This window comes from Petromyzon marinus, chromosome 61 (assembly GCF_048934315.1).
Source record: "Petromyzon marinus isolate PM22_M1 ecotype Great Lakes invasive population chromosome 61, UKy_Petmar_22M1.pri1.0, whole genome shotgun sequence".
In the NCBI taxonomy this organism is placed as follows: Eukaryota; Metazoa; Chordata; class Hyperoartia; order Petromyzontiformes; family Petromyzontidae; genus Petromyzon; species Petromyzon marinus.
In genome coordinates, this window is record NC_133727.1 from 10,064,492 (window position 1) to 10,084,737 (window position 20,246).

The 20,246-nt window shown below is 58.0% G+C and overlaps 1 protein-coding gene across 7 annotated transcripts in view; it reads left to right on the forward strand.

The window, feature by feature from the left end:
* LOC116955741 (rho GTPase-activating protein 7-like) overlaps positions 1-20,246 on the forward strand; it is a 212,098-nt gene that overhangs the window by 173,999 nt on the left and 17,853 nt on the right. For all 7 annotated transcript variants that reach the window (XM_076053536.1, XM_076053535.1, XM_032977011.2 and 4 more), the window contains 8 exons: positions 6,547-6,618; positions 8,794-8,875; positions 10,795-10,858; positions 12,022-13,547; positions 14,308-14,487; positions 15,105-15,264; positions 15,427-15,625; positions 18,590-18,803. In XM_076053536.1, the coding sequence (XP_075909651.1) occupies positions 6,547-6,618; positions 8,794-8,875; positions 10,795-10,858; positions 12,022-13,547; positions 14,308-14,487; positions 15,105-15,264; positions 15,427-15,625; positions 18,590-18,803 (2,497 nt within the window). The remainder of the gene's footprint in view (positions 1-6,546; positions 6,619-8,793; positions 8,876-10,794; positions 10,859-12,021; positions 13,548-14,307; positions 14,488-15,104; positions 15,265-15,426; positions 15,626-18,589; positions 18,804-20,246) is intronic.

The window sequence follows — 20,246 nt, forward strand, 5'->3', positions numbered from 1 at the left end:
ATTTTACCGGGCGCAAGGCCCCACGGAGCTGCTGCGTGGCTCTTTTTCGGATGGGGCCCCGGCCGTCGCGAGTGACGGCTCGACGAAGTGGCCCACCGTCGTCGTCATTATCGTCGTCATCGTTGTCGTCATCGTCGTCATCGTCGTCATCATCATCGTCATCATCATCGTCGTCGCCATCCGTGGGAAATGTCTGGCGGCAGCCAGATAGCTCTTGGACGCGTGACGTCGTCGATTCGGAATGCGGAGGAGGAAAACCGGAGGACCCGGAGAAAACTCCACGCGTCCACGGTGGGGGGGCAGGGTAGAGGGGGGCAAGGTGGTGGTGGTGGCGGCGGCGATGATTTTCTGCGCGCGATCCCCAATTGAGGAATTTGTCACTTTCTAGTTGTGGCACGGCTGGGCCCTGATGGCGGTGACACGCTCTCCATCCTCCTTGCCAGTGGCTCCACCAGGGTGAGGTGGGGTGGTGGGGGGTGTGGAGGCGGGGCTGCCTCTCAAGCCCCCCCTGTGAAGGCCGGATGGCCCTTAGCTGTCGCGTCCTCACCGTTGAGATTTATAAGGGGCACGGGGTGACCAATAAGGTCTGAATTGGTCTGTAATAAGGTAGGGCACTGGCAAAGGGTTGACAGGCACGCGCTCCGTCTTCCCATTGCAAATCCGCGCGTCGCCAAGAACCCCGGTGCCGGGCAACGGCGCACCGGCGACTCGTCGGCACGGCGGTGGCCACCGGCGTGGCTCTTCGGGGCACCCCGTAGCGAGCGCTCTGTCACTCGGCAGGAGCCGCTTTAGATGTTTCGTGGAACGCAGCCGGCGCTTGGGTACGCGCTGCGCCTCTCCGAGCAGAGCATGGACTCGCCCCCCCCACCCCCACCTCTCTTATCTCATTTCCTTCTATGCCCCACGACGCCGCTCCAGTGACAAGCTGCCCATATTCTTGCTGTCCCTCCGGCGCCCTGCGCCCAGTCTCGCTCCTCCTCTCTGCTTGCCCCCCCTGCCACCGGCGCAAACTCCCTCTCCACATCCGACTCTCCCCCCTCGCTTTCCTCTTCTTCCCACTGCCCCTCAGGTCCTCGTTTCTTTACCACCGTTTCACCGTCCTATCCCACCATTCCCCCACCAGCACCACCCGGCGCCCCTCACGCCTCCCCAGCCGCAGCCTCCACCTCGCTCCCCCCCCACCACCACCACCCCTTATTTTGCCATTTTGTAGTCGGTAGGCATTGTCAAGCGCCTGGGTGAGAGAAGAGCTTTCCCACATCAACGCGCGCTCCGCGGGTGCGGCGGTGCACGCCAGATAATGACTATGGTAATAATAATGGCTATTGTAATTGTTAAGTAACTCGGAAAAAACAAATACCCTCACGGCCAAGCGTGTATGATTAAGAGCTGTGGGTCAGCACTCGCAGCCTGAGCCAGATGTTTAAGATCTGTAAGATTTTGTGAAAATGCCCAAATTCACAATGAATGAGATGTTAACTTCCTCGCCTGGTGTGCAGGAGGTCGTGGGTTCTTTCTTGACCCTGACGCCTGCTGTGTATTTGGAGTCTGCGTGTCTCTCTCCCCCGTAGTCACGTGGTTTTTTTCTCCCGGTCCTCCGGTTTTCTCCCTCCACGTTTAGAATCAACATCACGCGTTGAGATTATTATTACATTTCCAAAGTGAGGAGTCATTCCGCTCGTTGATATTGCGCTGTTTAAATTCTTCACGCGGATGGATGCGCCACAATGTTTGACTCTCATTTTCCCGTCATATCGGAAGTTTCCGTCTGGGAACCGAGGATTTTTATTTTCATTCGCCACGCAGATAAGGGGGAGCCGGTTTTGGCCAAATATTTAGACTCTTTTGATTTTTTTTTCTGTGAAGCCAGCTTCAAGTTTGAAAAAATAAACACTCGACGAATTCCTTCCAGGTTGCGTATCTGTCAAAGAACCGTGACATCAAATTTGGGCCTCCTCACTATCCGCGTGTCAATACACGCGAGCGCGTTCGCGTTAAAACGCGCAAAACCACACTCAGGCGCGCACGCACGCACAAAGACAAATATCCCCCGTTATAAGCCTTAACAGACTATTGGGGCGGCTGCCGTGAGCGACCACCTACGAAGGCCGACTCGGTAAACGAGGGGGCGGTTGGGGACAACATCCCACCCGTCCGCCTTTGTCTCCCCAGTGGCGATGTTTACGACACACCGAACCAGGTACTCATTTGAAGCCGGGTCGACCTAAGGGAGGCCCAGGACCGGTTCAGATAATCGTCACCGATGTTAGTGTGCCATGAGCGGGAATCAAACTCGGGTTTGCCGGGTTCGTAGCGCAGCGCGCTGACCGCTCGCTGCACTACCGCTCCCCGCACGCGCACACGCGCACACACGCATGCATACCGTGCGCGCTACGTGCGGGCACACACGCGTGGCTCGCGCGCCGGCAATGAATAAAAACTCACACTCAGATCTCCGTGGTGGTGGTTGGGAGATTTAAAGACAAGCGGTGGAAGTTGGTCTGGGCAGGCGGAGGGAGGGATGGAGGCCGGTAATGGCTAGCGCCTCTCAGCCAGCGCCTCGCTTCCAAAGGCGGGTTCCTCTTGTTCTACAAAAAAAAAACTGCAAACGGCAACAACCCCCCATTTACGTCGTAACGCAAATCCGTCATCACGTTACCGTTAACGTGACGTTAGCATCAACGCCGCTACCGACTAGCGTCGCCTCATCCCCTCCCCACTCACGCTCACGTCGCTGACGGCATCGTCGTCATTGTCATCGTGTTTTTGTCCTTTCTCGTTATCCGTTGCCTCTCAGCCATCGCCTCCACCACCACCACCACCACCCACGACTACTACCCTGTACAGACATTACTTTGTGCGTCGTGCGTAAAGAAACGTACCGCAACCGTAGAGCGTAATATATTATTCACGTGCAGTATTTCGGTTTTGTCATGTAGCGTAGCGCAATTGAACGCCGTGTAATTTTGCGTTCAAGTTCCACTGCCGTTGCGCTCGTGCTGAGCGCGGGGATTTTTAGCAAGTTCACGTAACGTCGTGGGTACGTCTGCGACGAAGACGCGGCGCGTCGCACGTGCTCCCCATCCGCTGTCCGTGTTTGTCTCTCGACTTCGGTTTGACGCCGCTTCGGTATTCGCCCTCGCGCCTTCCAGGAAGAGCATCCCCCTCCGCGTAAGGCCGTTGCACTGCCGGAATTAAAAACCAGTTGTTTATCAATCAAAAATATCAAAAAAAATGTCAATCGACTGGAGGTTCCGTTCATTTCCTGGCCTCGCGATTCCCGCTCCTTTGCCCGACGATTAGCTCACGATTCGACTGGAGAATCGACGCCGTTTGATCATGGCACCTTTTGCAAGCATCAAAGGAAGTAATTTTTCATACTTTTAAATTGGTAAAAAAAAAATAACCCCATGATAGAGCTGCTCACCCCGAGCTATAAGTGCTCTGATCGTGGCATTGTCCTTGTACTCTTCGTCTTTTGACGTTCTCTGGTGTGACACTGGTGGTGACACTAGGCCCTAAAGAAGGCTGTCTCTGGTGTCGGCCAATCAGTTTCACAGACATTGCCCCCATATTTCCTTACTCTTTGGTTCTTTCGGTAATGTCACGTAGGTATAAAATAAATTAAATCACGACGTTTCGGGCGCAACACAAGCGGTCCGTCATCAGGTGGGACAGCCACAGCAAGAAACAATTGCTGAAGTGGGCAAAAGGGCAGAGCCTCGCACCTCGTTGTCGTGCGTGATGATGGCAGCAGCAGCAGTGTGTCCAGGCGCTAAGATGCCAATGTCGAGGTCCGTGCGTGCGTGCGTGCATTGAACGTCTTTCGCCACCGTGCGTAGCCAACCGTGCTAATCAGCGAGAGAGTCGGCGTCCTCCTCCGCTGAAGGAGCGCGGACTTCCAGCCGACAGCGCGAGCCGACCTCCAGGAAGGCATTTGCAGGAATGCGGTAAACGGTCATGGTGCAGGCAGGCCCCTGGACTTGACAAAAACACTTGTTGATTCGTCTGCCAGCGGGGCCATTCATTAGCGAAGAGATCAACATTGTCTGTCCCGCGGCCCGTTCACGAATGACCAGGGGCTTTCAATTCTCGCCGGAGCTGTTTGGGGTTGAGCTGTCCAGGTTGTTGGGGGATTCTGGCACACCCCCCCCCACCCCCCCGAAAGTCTTGCTTGAGAATTTTAACTCCTCTCCCGTTCCGAGATGCACTGCAAAGTCGTGGGTGTGAGCAGTTTCAGTGCCCTCCCGGGGTACATCTTCCATCTTTCCGTCTTCCATATTTCCGTAATCGGAATATGAAAAATAAATAACTGGTAACGTACATGTATGATAACCTACACCCACGATGACGGACGCGCACGATGACCTACGCGCACGATGACCTACACGCACGATGACGTACTTGGACGTACGTCATCCAGATGGGAAAGAGTTAAGTCCCGAATATGAGCCACCCATGCCATTCTCTCCGCAACTCCCACGCCGTGCATTTAGGACCATTTCCTCTTAAACAGAGTGTCTTGCAAGGAGGCCAGCCAGTCGGAAGCAGCTCCTTGAGAGACCTCGCTTTGCCCTCGGTGGCCCAACATTTGAGCAAAGTTGTGGAGAGCGCCCGGCACGAGAAAAAAAAGTTTTGAAAATGTTGGACTGCGATTGTGACCATGGGGACCCATAATGCCGTGCACGTCACGTGACATCGCCACGCTGAGCGAGACGCGTTTGTTGTCGAGGCAAAAGACAAGCGAGTGAGGGGTCTTAAATGCAGGCCCGGGGCTCGACTGGTAGCCTTGCTGGTGTCAACAAAAAATTTGTACCGCGCTGTGGGATATCAACAGCGGTGCTGTGGTCTTACGGTGGAAGATGCCCCCTTCCACTGGAATGTGGAATTTCCACGACTGGGCCATTTGGATAAAAAAAGTGCACCAGAATCTCATTTTTTCTGCTGTAGGAATATGCAATTTCCACTGCTGGCTCGTGGAGATGTTAATGCATCGTTTGAGCTTTTTAATACCTTAATTATAGCAACAACTATAATTTTACACGGAGGTGGTCGAGCCAGCTAAGTATAATTTGTGGCAGGAGTGGCTGACGCGCCTACTCCTCCTCCCGCCTCCTTTCCGTTTTTGTGAACCGGCCACCTAATTGTCGTACGCTCCGTGGTTCTGCTTTGGATGGTGACGCACAGTCTCCCACACACTGCCGGAGGGTTTGTAATTTCCCCATTCGTGCATTGAGTATCCGCATCATTGTCAGCTGCTGCTGCTGCTGTGGTTTCTGCAGTGGATACGGTTCAGAGGTTTGTGGCCCCGGAAGTTTTGCGGGAGATCAAAGCCGGGTATCGTCTGCCTGGGGTCTTTTCTTTTACATGTGTGCATATATATTCACATCGATGAAATGTTTCAAAAGGTCGTTTAACACCATGTAGTAGTAGGAGCCTTTCGCGACCAATATCATCCATAATAGAGGTTTTTGTTGGGTTAGATCGCGTAAATATATAAATGTGTCGTTAAACCCACCACCACCCAACACAGCCAACTATTAAGGTTTAGTGTCATGTGGTACAGCACTAACCGGTTGTGTGTTGGAGAGTCAATCCACAACATTTACAATCTTGAGTATGACGTTTCGCCAGTAATTTCGACCAGCATCGTCAGGCGACGGCCACATTTTGCAGAAGGAAATCGGTTGATTCTGCGCCCAGTTGGACACTGATAATGAATTTGTCGTGATGTTTGCACTTTTGGTTTTGATTTGTTTAATAATTTTAGATCTTGCTTGTGAGTACTAGAGTGTTTATTTGCTTGGCAGTGGCTGTATGTGGGTTTTGATCATTGTATATAATTAATGTACAGCGTTGCGGGATGCTATGAGCAGGAATGAGCCGATGCAAAATTAAATTAGACTGTCGATTATCTGCTTGCGGTTTATCGCGCGCCTGGGATTTTGACACAAATTTTAAAAAACTCGTGGATTTTTCCCTTAAGCCCAAATTAATCATCTAAACACAGTTCTACATTTGTTATTCTTGGAAATGTTTATTGCAAGTCACACGGTGCTCAAAGCGAACAAACATGTTAAACTGAAGTCCACGTGAGTCGCCTCTACAGTGCAGTAGTTGCAATCTCTTTATAACGGTGGGGCGGAGTTTGATTGATGTTGATTGGCTGTGGCTCTGCTGCGGTCATCCACTTAGTGGGGACGAGTCTTCTGCTGGGGGGGAGGCAGGAAAGTGTCATCACTGAGCACACGCATCATCTATTGTTAGTTTTTGGCATAGAGTTCCACGGAAAATGGTTATAATTTTGGATTATACGCGATTTTGAATTATCCCCGGCCGCCCTGCCCGTCATTCGCCCGGATAATAGACAGTCGACTGGATTCATTATTATTGTCGGTGAATCGATACAGGGAGAGAGCCCGTTCAGCGTTAACCGTGGAGCGCGGAAGGCGGTGCCGGTGACGAAGGCGGCGCGAGTATTTGGTTTTCATCCCTCAACGAGGTTCGTCTCTTGTCTCCCTTTTTTTGTCTTCCTCGTCTTTACAGAAATCGAAGCCAAGGAGGCGTGCGATTGGCTGAAAGCGGCAGGCTTCCCCCAGTACGCCCAGCTCTACGAAGGTGCGTGCGACAAACCACGCGCCTCACACACGACGCACCCTCTTGATCCAAGCTCCCCTATGGTTACCTGCTGCTCGTTGTTGTTGTCGACCGGTAACTCCCCTCTCCCAGGCAAGGCCTCCCCCAGTTTCCTTCACCCCCTCCATCCACTCCACCCGCTCCACCTCCCAGCGGCTCCACCTGCGCAGGCGTGTGTGTGAGCGAGCGAATGTATGTGCGAGCGCGAGCGTGTTTGCGAGCGTGTGCGGGGAGTGATAGTTTTTTGGTGTGTGTGTGTATGAGCGTGCGTGTGAGCGTGTTTGCATGTCCGCGAGTGTGTGTGTGTGTGTACGAGCGTGCGTGTGTGTGTGCGAGCGTGCGTGTGTATGGAGAGTGATAGTTAAGTGGTGTGTGTGTGTGTATGAGTGTGTGTGCGTGTGAGGAGTCCCTCTACCTCCTCGACTCCCACAGGTAGAAGGTTTCACAATGTCTGTGTGCAACCCACCAACCCTCGCTGCGTAGCCACCACCAGTGTATGATGATGCATTCAATGTTATTAAATGTCTACATTTGTTCCTTGCAATGAGCATGGTTGGCTATGCACGATGCGAGAGAAGTTCCACATAAAACAAAGATCCCCCGTGTAGCCTTAACAGACTGTCGGGGCAAGTGCTGTTAGCGAGTAGCACCTATGACGGCCAGAACAGCACACGAGGGGGTGGGTGGCCAACACCACGCCCGGCCGCCTTTGTCTCCCCAGTGGCCATGTTTACACACAGGTACTCATTTGAGGCTGAGGTGACCTAGGGGAGGCCCCGGACCAGTTCAAATTATCATCGTCACTGGCGCACTTTCACACACACACACTGACACACAAAAACAACAACAGCCATTCGCCACTAAGTGGCGGTGACGTCACCACGACGCTTGTTCCAGGCCATGTGCACCTTGAGGCCACATGGAGTGTCGAACGCCCGCTGGCTGGAGGTCACTGGGCAGACCCAGCAGGTGCCACGGGTCGACTGACTGAGATGACTGACTGATGCACCACCTGTGCCCCCTACTATGCCAACCTGCTGTGCTTTAGCCACCCGGCGCTCCGCTCGTTGTTGTGAGCGTCGCTCCTCCACCCTCCGTTGTTATTGGAGAGCGACTACCTCCAACTGCCCAGTAGCGTCCTTCACGAGCCTCCTCAACAGAGGCCGATCTTGACACCGCTGGTACCAGTCATCGGCAAGTCCACTCAGCTCCACGTCCTCCTGTACCACATCACTCCATCTCTTTTCTAGCCCGTGTCGCGCCCGTTTAGCCCCCTTGATCCGGCCGAACAAAAGCTGTTTCGGCATGCGGTGGCTGGGCATGCGGGCTACATGACCCAGCCAACGCAGCCTTGCCTGCCGGAGGAGCTCACCGATGGGACCTTGCCCAGATCTTTCAAGGATTTGTGAGCTCCTCACACAATCCAGTCTGGTTAAACCCAGGATGGATCGTAGGCAGGCCAGCCTAAATGTTTCTAACCGGCGAAGATGTTCCATTAGGGGGGTCCACGTTTCGCAAGCGTAGAGAAGGGAGGGAATGACCGTGCGGAGCGACAGACCAGGTAGCTTCCACACAGCGTTACGCAACCGATGAAAAGATATTGCCGCTCGACTGATTCGGAGTGAGACCTCTGCTGTTAAACTGGAGCCGGTCATAAGCACACTGCCCAGGTATGGGAAACTCTCCACTCTCTCCACAACTGCCCCAACACCGATTGGGAGTTGTGGGGGTGGAGTGTCCGATGGTACAAAATACCCAGGCAGGTGCTTCGTTTTGGTGGGGCTGATGGTAATTTCATGGAAGTTGGATCGTAAGTGCGGGGTGTTCGTGAGTGCGGGGTGTTCGTGAGTGCGGGGTGTTGGTGAGTGCGGGGTGTTCGTGAGTGCGGGGTGTTCGTGAGTGCGGGGTGTTCGTGAGGGCGGTGTGTTGGTGAGTCGAGGACTGCTTGTATATTAAACTACACATTATTGTTTCAACCATGAAATTAAGAATTGATGTCAATCCACCAACCGGTGCAACGTTAAGCAGGTAAGCACGTGCATCTATAAACGCGCAACCCTTTTTAACCTGCGTTGTCACGAGTGCACAACTTCTGGATACGCGAGGGCTCGCACAGTGAGCCACACATTCATTTGCCGTCGTCCTCCTGCTTTGCAGATTCGCAGTTCCCCATTGACATCGCCGCTGTGGAACGTGACCACGACTTTCTCGACTGGGATTCGTTTGAATCTCTGTGCAGGTGAGGGCAGCCCCCTCCCATCGTCGCCCGGCGCGCCACCGCCACGCCTCGGGCACGAACGCTCGGGTCGGTGCGTGGACGCGATTTTCACGGGACGCGACGCCTCGCGGTGGCAACGCCTCGCGGTGGCAACGCCGTGGTGGCAATTCCGTGGTGGCAATTCCGTGGTGGCAATTCCGTGGCGGTAACGCCGTGCGTGATCGCGGCCTCTCGCCGCAGCGGGAGCAGAGGAAGCACGGTGTGCGTTTTTTTTGTTTTGTTTTGTTCCTCTGGCATCGTTCCTCCCAACATCAAAGCGCTTTCTGAGCACTTTCCAGACGAAGATTTTTCGAGGGGTTTGTTCATTCGCGCTCTCGTCCGTCCCCGTCAGACCGTCCGCATTAGTCCACACCGGGGAGACAAAGGCGGCCCCGGGCGTGGCGTGGCGTGGCCGGCTCCACGCCCGTCGTGCGCCGTCCCGGCCTTCGTAGTAGGCGCCGCCGCTCGCTCGCTCGTAGCGGCGCTCGCCCCAACAGCCCCGCGCAGGCGACCCGGCGAACTCCCTCCGCGCCGTGCGTGAACACAAAGCGCTCGGCTTCCTGTCCCGTTGTGTGGGCGGCCCGCTTGTGGTGCGCGAGGGGCGTGGAGCACGCCGTGCGTGTGGCGCTTCATCCGGATTGTTCATGAATTCGCTTCACCCGGGCACCCCCGGCGGCAGCGGTTCCACGCTGCGTCGGAAGTTCGTTCAATAATTGCGACCAGCGCACGCCGCTAACGAGCCTCCCTCCCTCCGTCTCCTCCCTCCCTACCCCCTCCCTCCACCCTCCCTCCACCCTCCCTCTACCCTCCCTCCATCTCCTCCCTCCCCTCCCTCCTCTCTCTCCGTCTCCTCCCTCTGTCTGCTCCCTCCCTCCCCCCTCCCTCCACCCTCCCTCCCTCCATCTCCTCCCTCCCTCCCCTCCCCTCCCTTCCCTCCCTGTCCTTCCTTATTCTTGCTCCCTCTGCTCCTTCTCCTCCCTCCCTCTCCCCCCTCCCTCCCTCTCCTCCCTCCCCTCCCTCCCTCCCTCTCCTCCCTCTGCTCTCCTCCCTCCCCCCTCCCTCCACACTCCCCCCCCTCCCTCCACCCTCCCTCCCTCTCCACCCTCCCTCCCCTCCCTCCCTCTCCTCCATTCCTCGCCAACTCCCCCCCCCGTCGCGCGGTCGATTGAACGGCGCGACGCGATGAACAGATGTGCGCGTCGCGTGTCAGAGCGCTCGGCCTTATCCACACCACCGGCTCGAAGGAACTGCGAATGTGCGGCTCAGCTTCCTGAGTTTCGGTGGGGAACCCACGGACGAGCCGCATGGCAGCTGCCAACAATCGCCCCCTTGGCCCTCTGTCGGGACGTGTTCGCGACGAGTATGGGCGCAGCTCCGGCGTAAGAATCGCGCGCTCACGTTTCACTGCAGCGGGGCGGGAGGGCAAGCAAAGGGAAAGTTCTGATCCGAGCACGCGACTTCTAGTACCGCTGCCGCCGCCACTTTGGCGGGCTCGCTCGCGAGGGGTGCCGCCGGTGGCCAAACGTCGGCCGCTCGGCCAGCGACGGGCCGGGCCGGCTCCCCGCGGGAGAGCTCCCTGGGCGGAGCGCGAGAGCTCGCACGTCGGTCAAGCTCCGGCTTCACGACGCCAAGCGGACGCGCGGCGCCCATCGGGCGGCTCCCATCATTCGCCGGCTCTTCGGCTTCGCTCACCTGGGGTCCGTGGGGCCACGGCGTCGTCGGACGCGACGTCCGACGTTTCGCTCCGCTGCTGGCCGCCGCCACCGCCGCCGTGTCCGGATTGGCTGCTGCTGCTGTTGTTGTTGTTTGTTGTTGTTTGTTGTTGTTGTTGTTTGTTGTTGTTGTTTGTTGTTGTTTGCTCTTGAATCTCACCTCCTTCGTTTGTGAATTTTGGTCTGCAGACGGCTCAATGCCCTTAACAAGTGGGCCTCGATGAGAATCGACACGACCCCGCTCAGGAAGAGAGTGAGTCCCCCATGGGCCCCGACCCCCCCCCCCGTCTCACCGCGGGGCGACGTCACCCCGCCCGAGACCGCAACCCCCACGCACCGCCACATCGCCCCAGTCCCCCTCTCCCCCTGGGCCCCCCCCACCAGGCCGCTCGGCCCAGCAGCCCAGAGTAACCTCACCACCCTCTTAGGGGCGCTACGATGGCTAGGAGATGTTAACTACCTCGCCTGGTACGCAGGAGGTCGTGGGTTCGATCCCGACCATGACGACGCCTGCTGTATATTTAGAGTTTGCGTGTCTCTCTCTCTCTCTCATCATCATCACGGTGTCTAGGAAATGTTAACTACCTCGCCTGGTACACAGGAGGTCGTGGGTTCGATCCCGACCCTGACGACGCCTGCTGTATATTTAGAGTTTGCGCGTCTCTCTCATCATCATCACGGTGTCTAGGAGATGTTAACTACCTCGCCTGGTACACAGAAGGTCGTGGGTTCGATCCCGACCCCTGAAGTTTGCGTGTCTCTCTCCCGGTGGATTTTTCTCCCGGTCCTCCGGTGTTTCCCTCCACATTTAAAAAAGGGCGTTTAGAGTTTTTGGCTGCAATACATTTCCACGTGATGATGATGATGATGATTCCACTTCCTTGAGCTGTCATTTGTGATGGCCAGGTCGCTTTTGAAAAAGTGCTACGTGGTTAATTAAAAATAATGTTTAGCAGTTTAATAGTTTAGCAGTTGTGCACGATTCTAGATCTGAAGTTTCTCTTGTCTCCGAAACGTCGTGATTTAATTTAGTTGCTTTCAATTTTGTTTTATTTTATTACATTTTTAATTAATTTTTTCCATACGTAACTTTACCGAAAGAACCAAAGAGTACAGTTGTGCACGCTACTCCCAATACTGAATTCTAAAACGAAAATTGTTTAATTACAACTGGTAAAGTTTTACCGCAGCGCCCGTCGGCGTTATATACACGCGCCGTAGCGTTACGTTTAGACTCGGGATAGGTCAGCGTTTTATTTTCCCCTCTTTGAGCTTCGGCGACACGATGGAAACGTTGCGAGAGTGTTGCAGCTCGACGCGTTTTTTGGCGCCTGCGGCCTCGGCGGGTCGTTCCCGTCGCTGCGATCCGACCACCGCCTACGGCCGTGCCGTTAACCCGGCGGCTCTCTACCGCAGGGCGACGACTCCGACGAGGATGAGCAGTGCGCGCTGAGCGGCAAGTGGACCTTCGAGCGCTCGAGCCGGCGCTGGTCGCGCGTCGACCAGCCGGGCACGCCGGGCACGCCGGGTGTGCCGATCGCGCCGATTGCACCGATCGCGGCGCCAAGCGAGCCGCTCGAGACGCTGTCGGCGCTCGCGAAGGGCGGCGGCAAAGCCGCGGCGGACGCCGCCCCCGGAAGGACGGCGCGACCCGAGCGCCCGGCGGGCGGCGCAGCGTTCGGTTCGGACCCCGGCGGCCTCGCCGCCGATCCCGGCCCCTCCCCGGCGAAATCGTCGTCGTCTTCGGCGTCGTCGGCGGCGACGGCGGCGGAGAGAGACGGCCGAGCCATGCGCGACTTCGGCGCGAGCACGCTGCCCGCGGCGCTGGCGCGCGAGGTCCTCGGCCGCGAGCTGCCGGGCGCCTCCCCGGCGGACGAGAAGCACCGCTCCAAGGCCAAGAGCCTGCTCAAGCGCGTCGAGAACCTGCGCCTTCGCAAGCAGCGGCAGCGCAAGGCGGTGCCGGCGCCGGCGCCCTCGCGCAAGGAGGCTCTCGTCATCGGCGGCCCCGCGCCGCTCCTGGAAGAAGAGCGCCGCCCCGGGCTCGCCGACGCGGCCGGGGACGGCGGCGGGAGGCCCGCGGGGGTGGCGGGGGGGCGCCGAGACGACCGGGGGGACGACTTCAGCCTGGCGGCCATCGCCGAGCGCAACCGGCGTAACGGCGCGGCGTCGCGCTCGCAGGAGAGCCTCGCGTTCCACCTGCCGCTCGACCACAAGCCCGGCACGTTCCCGCGCGCGCTCTCCAGCGAGAGCCTCTCGCCCATGGGCCAAGGGCCGGGCTGCGCCGGCGGGCGGTTCGGCGACGGCGGGGGGGGGTTCCTCCTCGGGGGCCGGCTCGGGGACGCCCGTCACGACGGCGACGGCACGGACGCGTCGCGCGAGTCCCTGCCGGCCTCCGGTTCCCGCCGCGCCCGGCACCCCTTCCAGCACCAGCACGGCTACGGCAGCCTCGGCGGGCAGCACCGGCGATGCCGCCGCCAGCGCAGCAGCTCGTTCGGCTCCACGGGCAGCCGCCTGAGCCTCTACGACAACGTGCCGTGCGGCGGCGGCGGTGGCGGCGGTGGCGCCGGGGACCTCTCCGACGCGGACGCCGCCGGCGGCGCCGGCGGAGGAGCGTTCAGCGGCTTCGACGCGCTGCTGTCGCACGTGGCCGACATGCAGCGGTCGGTGGACTCGTGGACGCGCCAGGTGTGGAGCGAGCTCGAGGTGACGGAGGGCGCCGGTGGCGGGCGCCGACTCTCCGAGGCCCAGTCCGGCTCGGCGCCGTCGCTCGGCTCGGCGGCGGAGGGAGCCGAGTCCGGCGGGGAGAGCGCGGGGCGGAGAGGCGACGCGGCGGCGCCGGTGCCGGCTGCGGAGTCGCTACCGGAGCTGGACGACGCGGAGGGCGGCGCTGCGCGGGAGCGGAGGGACTCGGGCGTGGGGGCGTCGCTCACGAGGCCAAACCGGTAAGCGGCTCCCAACGCACCCGCGGCCTGCGTGCGTGAGCGGCCTGCGTGCGTGAGCGCCGTCTTGTGCCGGTGACGGAGAGTTTGAACGGCGTGTGCACGGAGCTCGGAGTCACCGTCTCTCAGAAGGTATTTGGGGGGTGGGGGGGGCGGGGTTAGGATCGAGTGCAAGCTCACAAATAGTCTACATCCTATCCTGAGGCACGGTGTAAAACTTAACCAAACTAGATTTGAAGCTTTCGCGACTGCAGGAATTTCTCTTTGGTTCTTTCGGTAAAGTCACGTAGAAAGAAATGAAATTAAATAGTAATAGAATACGACGTTTCGATTGCAACACAAGCAACCATCATCATCAGGTACAAATGAATGAGAAAACAGGCCTAGTAAACTTGGACACACAGAGAGAGACAGACATACAGAGAGAGACACACACATAGGCATACAGGAGTAGCGGTTAGCGCGCTGCGCTATGAACCCGGCGACCCGAGTTCGATTCCCGCTCACGGCCAACACCGGTGACGATTATCTGAACTGGTCCTGGGCCTCCCCTAGGTCGACTCGGCCTCAAACGAGTACCTGGTGCGCGGTGTGTTGCAAACATCGCCACTGGGGAGACAAAGGGCTATCCCGGCCCGCGGTGCCGTCCACACTCCCCACTTGCGCCCCACGGTGCTGCCGCCCGCTCGCAGCACTTTGCCTCCCCCAAACGGCCTGCGGAGGCTACACGGCGGTGCCTCTGTGTCTCCCTGCCGCCGCGTAGGCGCGCTCGCCTGCGCTGGCCGAGCTTCCAGCACTCGCACTGCCCCCGCGCCGGCTCGGCCGCGCTGCAGCTGCACGCGCAGTCGGCGGCGCAGCTCAACCTGCTGCAGAGGTTCGCCCTGCTGCGACTCACGGCGCTCATCGAGAAGCACTCGCCCTCCAACAAGCACGGCTGGAACTGGTGAGAGAGCGGGCCGCTCAACCCCTCCGGCCACGAGCTCGCGCGCGCGCGCGTGTGTGTGTGTGTGTATCCCCGTGTGTGTGTGTGTCCGTGTGTGTGTGTGTGTGTCCCCGTGACCTCCTGCCAGCGGGCGTTCGACACTTCACGTGGCCTCAGGGTGCACATAGCCTGGCACAAGCGTCGTGGTGACGTCACCGCCACTTAGTGGCGAATGGCGGTTGTTGTTGTTGTTGTCCCCGTGTGTGTGTGTCCCCGTGTGTGTGTCCGTGTGTCCCGTGTGTGTGTGTCTGGCACACACGGTAGTGTAGCGGTTAGCGCGCTGCGCTACGAACCCGGTGACCCGGGTTCGATTCACACTCACGGCCAACACCGGTGACGATTATCTGAACCTGTCCTCATTCGCAGCGAGTCGAACCGTTGCGTGATTCCACAGTGACGCCGGTGGGATGACGCACGCACGCAGGAAGCGGCGCTCGCCCATCGCCCCCTACCGGGCGGCGGCAGGGCCACCGGCTGTAGGCGAGGTGCCCCTGACTTGTCGCCCGGCGACGCGACACGCGGACGTGCGGCCTGAAAGCTGCCATCTCTCTGTCCCTCTCTCTGCGCGCGTGCCGCAGGGCCGTGCCTCGCTTCATGAAGAGGGCCCGCGCCCCGGACTACCGCGACAAGGCCGTGTTCGGGGTGCCGTTGCTCGTCAACGCCCAGCGCACGGGCCAGCCGCTCCCCCAGAGCATCCAGCAGGCCATGCGGCACCTGCGCAACCACGGCCGGGACCAGGTGAGGGGGCCGGGTTCGCGCTCCCCGGAGTTTCGGCGCGGTCACGGCGCGGTCGCGAGGCTCGCGTGGACCGACGTGGAGACGCCGCCCCGACCCCTCGCCCCTGACCCCTGACCTCTCCCACCGCCTCGCCCCCCCCCCCCCCCCCCCCCGCCGCCGCAGGTCGGCCTCTTCCGCAAGTGCGGCGTCAAGTCGCGCATCGAGGCCCTGCGGCAGATGAACGAGGCGTCGCCCGAGGGCGTCGACTACAGCGAGCAGTCGGCGTACGACGTCGCCGACTTGCTCAAGCAGTACTTCCGTGACCTCCCCGAGCCGCTGCTCACCAGCAAGCTGTCCGACACCTTCCTGCTCATCCACCAGTGTGCGTGGCGGGTCGCGGCGCCGGCGGGCGGGCGGGCGCTTTGCGGACGAGCGTCGGGAGCGTTGCGAGTGTTGCGAGTGTTGGGAGTGTTGGGAGTGTTGGGAGCGTCGCGAGCGTTGGGAGCGTTGGGAGCGTTGGGAGTGTCGCGAGTGTTGAGAGTGTTGCGAGCGTTGGGAGCGTCGGGAGTGTTGCGAGTGTTGCGAGCGTTGCGAGCGTTGGGAGCGTTGCGAGCGTTGGGAGTATTGGGAGTGTTGCGAGCGTTGCGAGCGTTGGGAGCGTCGCGAGTGTTGGGAGTGTTGGGAGCGATCAGAGGGATGGGAGCGATGGGCGGCACACAGAGAGCCGCCGCGTGCGGCACGCAAGGCACCGGCGGCGGTCGGCGGCGCGCCGGTCGCCCGTTGACGCCACGGCCGCGGTGCCCGGCGCCAGCGTGTGGAGTTCACGTGCAGTCGGAGCCTGCCGGCGACCGCCTGCGGATGGATGCGCAGCTTAAACGTCGGTAGTGCAGGGGCCCTAGTTTTGGCCGACGCCGGTGATTCGTTGCGTGCGTGTTTCCGTGTGTGCGTGCGTGCGTGTGTCAAAGCATGCGTGTGTGCGTGTGTGTGTCCGTGCATGCGTGTGCGTGTGTCCGTGCATGCGTGCGTCCGTGCATGCGTGTGTGCATGTGTGCGTGTGTCCAACCCGTGGCACCTGGGTCTGCCCCGTGACCTCCTGCCAGCGGGTGTTCGACACTTCACGTGGCCTCAGGGTCCACATGGCTTGGCACAAGCGTCGTGGTGACGTCACCGCCACTTAGTGGCGAATGGCGGTTGTTGTTGTTGTGTGTCCGTGCATGCGTGCGCCCATTTTTTGTCGCTATGGGGGGAGGAGGAAAGTGCTGGAAAACCCGGCATGAAACCCGTTGCAGAGCAGGGGCTTAGAGAATGCGAAACTCCCAAGTCGGGAATCGAACCTGGGCTCCTTGTTGCCGTGAGTCGCTTTCAGTGTCTGCGCTGCCACCCGTCCGCTGCCCCCCTTCCCCCCAGCCCCCCGCCGCCTCGCTCAAGTTACACAAGTCCTTTGGACGGGAAGAAATCCGAGCTTCGTCTGACACCTCACGGGTCGTCGAGTTTGGTTGGGCGCCGTTCCATCGGACGCAACGTAACTCCTCCCACGTAGCGCGCTCGCCCAGGAGCGGAGAATTCAGCCTTGCGATGAGTTCTTACGTCCGGGGGAGCGTTGCTTAAAAATAATGGGTTTTATTTAAAATGTTAAATGGTCGGTCAAGTTCGTTGGGCGCCCGGCTGAGGGATGGAGGTCGGCTGGCCCTGGGCCGGAGCGTGTCGGTGGCCGCCTGTGAAGAGCGACGCGAGTTCTAAAATCTATCTTGATTTGAAGCTTTTGATACAAATTGAGCAATCATTGGAAGGATGTTATTAACCAAAGCCTTAACTCTTTATGGTTGTTCCATCATATCTGCCGGGTACTAGTCCCCCCGCATCCCCAGCATTTGGCATTATTGCTTCATTGGCATTGCTGCTACATTGGCATGGCTGCTACATTGGCATTGTTGCTACATTGGCATTGTTGCTACATTGGCATTGTTGCTGCATTGGCATTGTTGCTGCATTGGCATTGTTGTTGCATTGTTGTTGCATTGTTGCTGCATTGGCATTGTTGCTGCATTGGCATTGTTGCTGCATTGTTGCTATATTGGCATTGTTGCTACATTGGCATTGTTGCTCCATTGGCATTGTTGCCACATTGACATTGTTGCTACATTGGCATTGTTGCTGCATTGGCATTGTTGCTACATTGGCATTGTTGCTCCATTGGCATTGTTGCCACATTGACATTGTTGCTACATTGGCATTGTTGCTACATTGGCATTGTTGCTGCATTGTTGCTATATTGGCATTGTTCCTACATTGGCATTGTTGCTGCATTGGCATTGTTGGTACATTGGCATTGTTGCTACATTGGCATTGTTGCTACATTGCCATTGTTGCTGCATTGGCATTGTTGCTGCATTGGCATTGTTGCTGCATTGTTGCTACATTGGCATTGTTGCTACATTGGCATTGTTGCTGCATTGGCATTGTTGCCACATTGGCATTGTTGCTGCATTGGCATTGTTGCTGCATTGGCATTGTTGCTGCATTGGCATTGTTGCTACATTGGCATTGTTGCTACATTGGCATTGTTGCTGCATTGGCATTGTTGCTGCATTGGCATTGTTGCTGCATTGGCATTGTTGCTGCATTGTTGCTGCATTGGCATTGTTGCTACATTGGCATTGTTGCTGCATTGGCATTGTTGCTGCATTGGCATTGTTGCTGCATTGTTGCTACATTGGCATTTGCTACATTGGCATTGTTGCTACATTGGCATTGTTGCTACATTGGCATTGTTGCTACATTGGCATTGTTGCTACATTGGCATTGCTGCTACATTGGCATTGTTGCTGCATTAGCACTGGTGCACCGCCCGTGCTTCTGGTGTTGTGGCTGATACACTTGGGCTACGCCCATCCCCAAACCTTTATAAACAGTTTCCCTTTAGAGGCCGACTCCTTTGCCTGATGACGACCGCTTGTGTTGCAATCAAAACGTCGTGATTTGTTTTATTTGATTTTATTTCTAACTACGTGACTTTACCTGAAAGAACCAAGGAGTATTCTAAAATCTAGTTGTGTGCGTGCGTATGTGCGTGCGCTTGCATGTGTGCGCATGCGTGTGTGCGCGTGTGTGCGTACGTGTGCGTATGCGCACCTCCCCTAGGTCGACTCAGCCTCAAATGAGTACCTGGTGCAGTGTGTAAACATTGCCACTAGGGAGACAAAGGCGGTCGGGCGTGGTGCTGGCCACCCACCCCCTCGTGTACCGTTACCGGCCTTCATAGGTGCTCGCTAACAGCACTTGCCCCTACAGTCTGTTAAGGCTATATGGGGGATCTTTGTCTTTGTATGCGCGTGTCCGCACGCAGTCGTGCCCAAAGAGCAGCGGCTGGCTGCCGTGCAGGCCGCCGTGCTGCTCCTGCCGGACGAGAGCCGGGAGGCGCTGCAGTCGCTCCTCTTCCTGCTCAGCGACGTCGCCGCCTGCGTCGCCGACAACCAGATGACGCCGGGGAACCTCGCCATCTGCCTGGCGCCCTCCATCTTCCACCTCAACACCGCCAAGCGCGAGCACTCGTCCCCGAGGTGAGCCAACCCCCCCCCCCCCCACCACCACCACCACCCCCCTGCCCCCTTCCCCCACACGTCAGGCCCGTTCATCGAGCCGTTCGTCCTTGCCTCCGTCCATCCATCCGATCGATCGTTTCTCTGTCCATCCATCAATACGATCGATTGTTCCTCTGTCCATCCATCCGATCGATCGTTCCTCTGTCCATCCTTCAATCCGATCGATCGTTCCTTTGTCCATCCTTCAATCCGATCAATCATTCCTCTGTCCATCCTTCAATCCGATCAATCGTTCCTCTGTCCTTCCATCCGATCGATCGTTCCTCTGTCAATCCTGCCCCTCAGCCTCTCCATCTGTCCTTCCGTCCAACCATCCGGAGGCAGTTGGTGAACTGCAGAGGGTCGCATTTCAGCTGTTAAACAGCTTTGGGATCTGGCAGCGGGAAGGAAGCGATGGAATCGGTGGCCGTGTCGACCTCTCCAGCGCCGAGTTGATCAGGTGGCTGGGAGTGGAGTTCACCAGCCTGGGTCTGCATGCGTGTGTATGTGTGTGTATGCGTGTGTGTCAGTGTGTGTGTATGCGTGTGTGTGTGGTCTGGCAAAAACAACCCCCTACCTCCTCGTTGTGCCAGATGGCAACGTTGTGCCAGATGGAAACGTTGTGGTGAGCGGTGCCATGGGGGGAGGGACAATGTAGATTGGCCTTTCCCTTCATGGTGTTTGTAACCACCACAGCGGCCAAATGGGGACTCTGCACAGGTGTGAGGGGCTGGTAACCCCTCCACCTTCAATTACCTACTACTAAACTACTATGTAAAATGTTTATTAAGCTTGTGCCGGAGGCCCCGGGGGGACAGGCGTCTATGACGTCTCCTAGCTAAACTCCATTTGGCGGAGCCAGGAGACTGAATCCTTACACTCGGGGCTCCTCCAGAAACAACAAAAAGCCATTACGGATGGCTACGTGAAATGTTTGAATCTATACTGCGGAGGAGAGGCTGCCACTCTGTCGGGAGCTGGACCGGTACCGCCTGGATTTCTGTGGTATTCACAAGGTCCAGTAGACCAGCTCTGGCTCTTGCCACCATGAGGGGTGGACAGACCTCTACTTGGGGCAGGAGACTGCCAAACAACAGGGAGTGGCTTTTCTTCTGAACAAAAGAATGAAGGGGGCGTGGGAGCGTGGCGGTGAGGTGTGGGAAGCTGTAAGCCCCAGGCTACTTTGGCCTCGCCTTCCCATCAACCAGAGCCGAGGAGTGGTGGTCCTGGTTACTTATGCCCCCACCGAAGATGAACATCCGTGGAGGGATGCAGGCAAGGCCGATGAGTCAGATGCCTTCGATGACCTCCTGTCACAGGTGCTGGCTAAAATGGCCCCTCGGATAGAGTCATCTTGTTGGGTGACTTTAATGCCCGAGTTGGTCATGATGCTGGCACCTGGTGTGGAGTAATTGGAAGGCA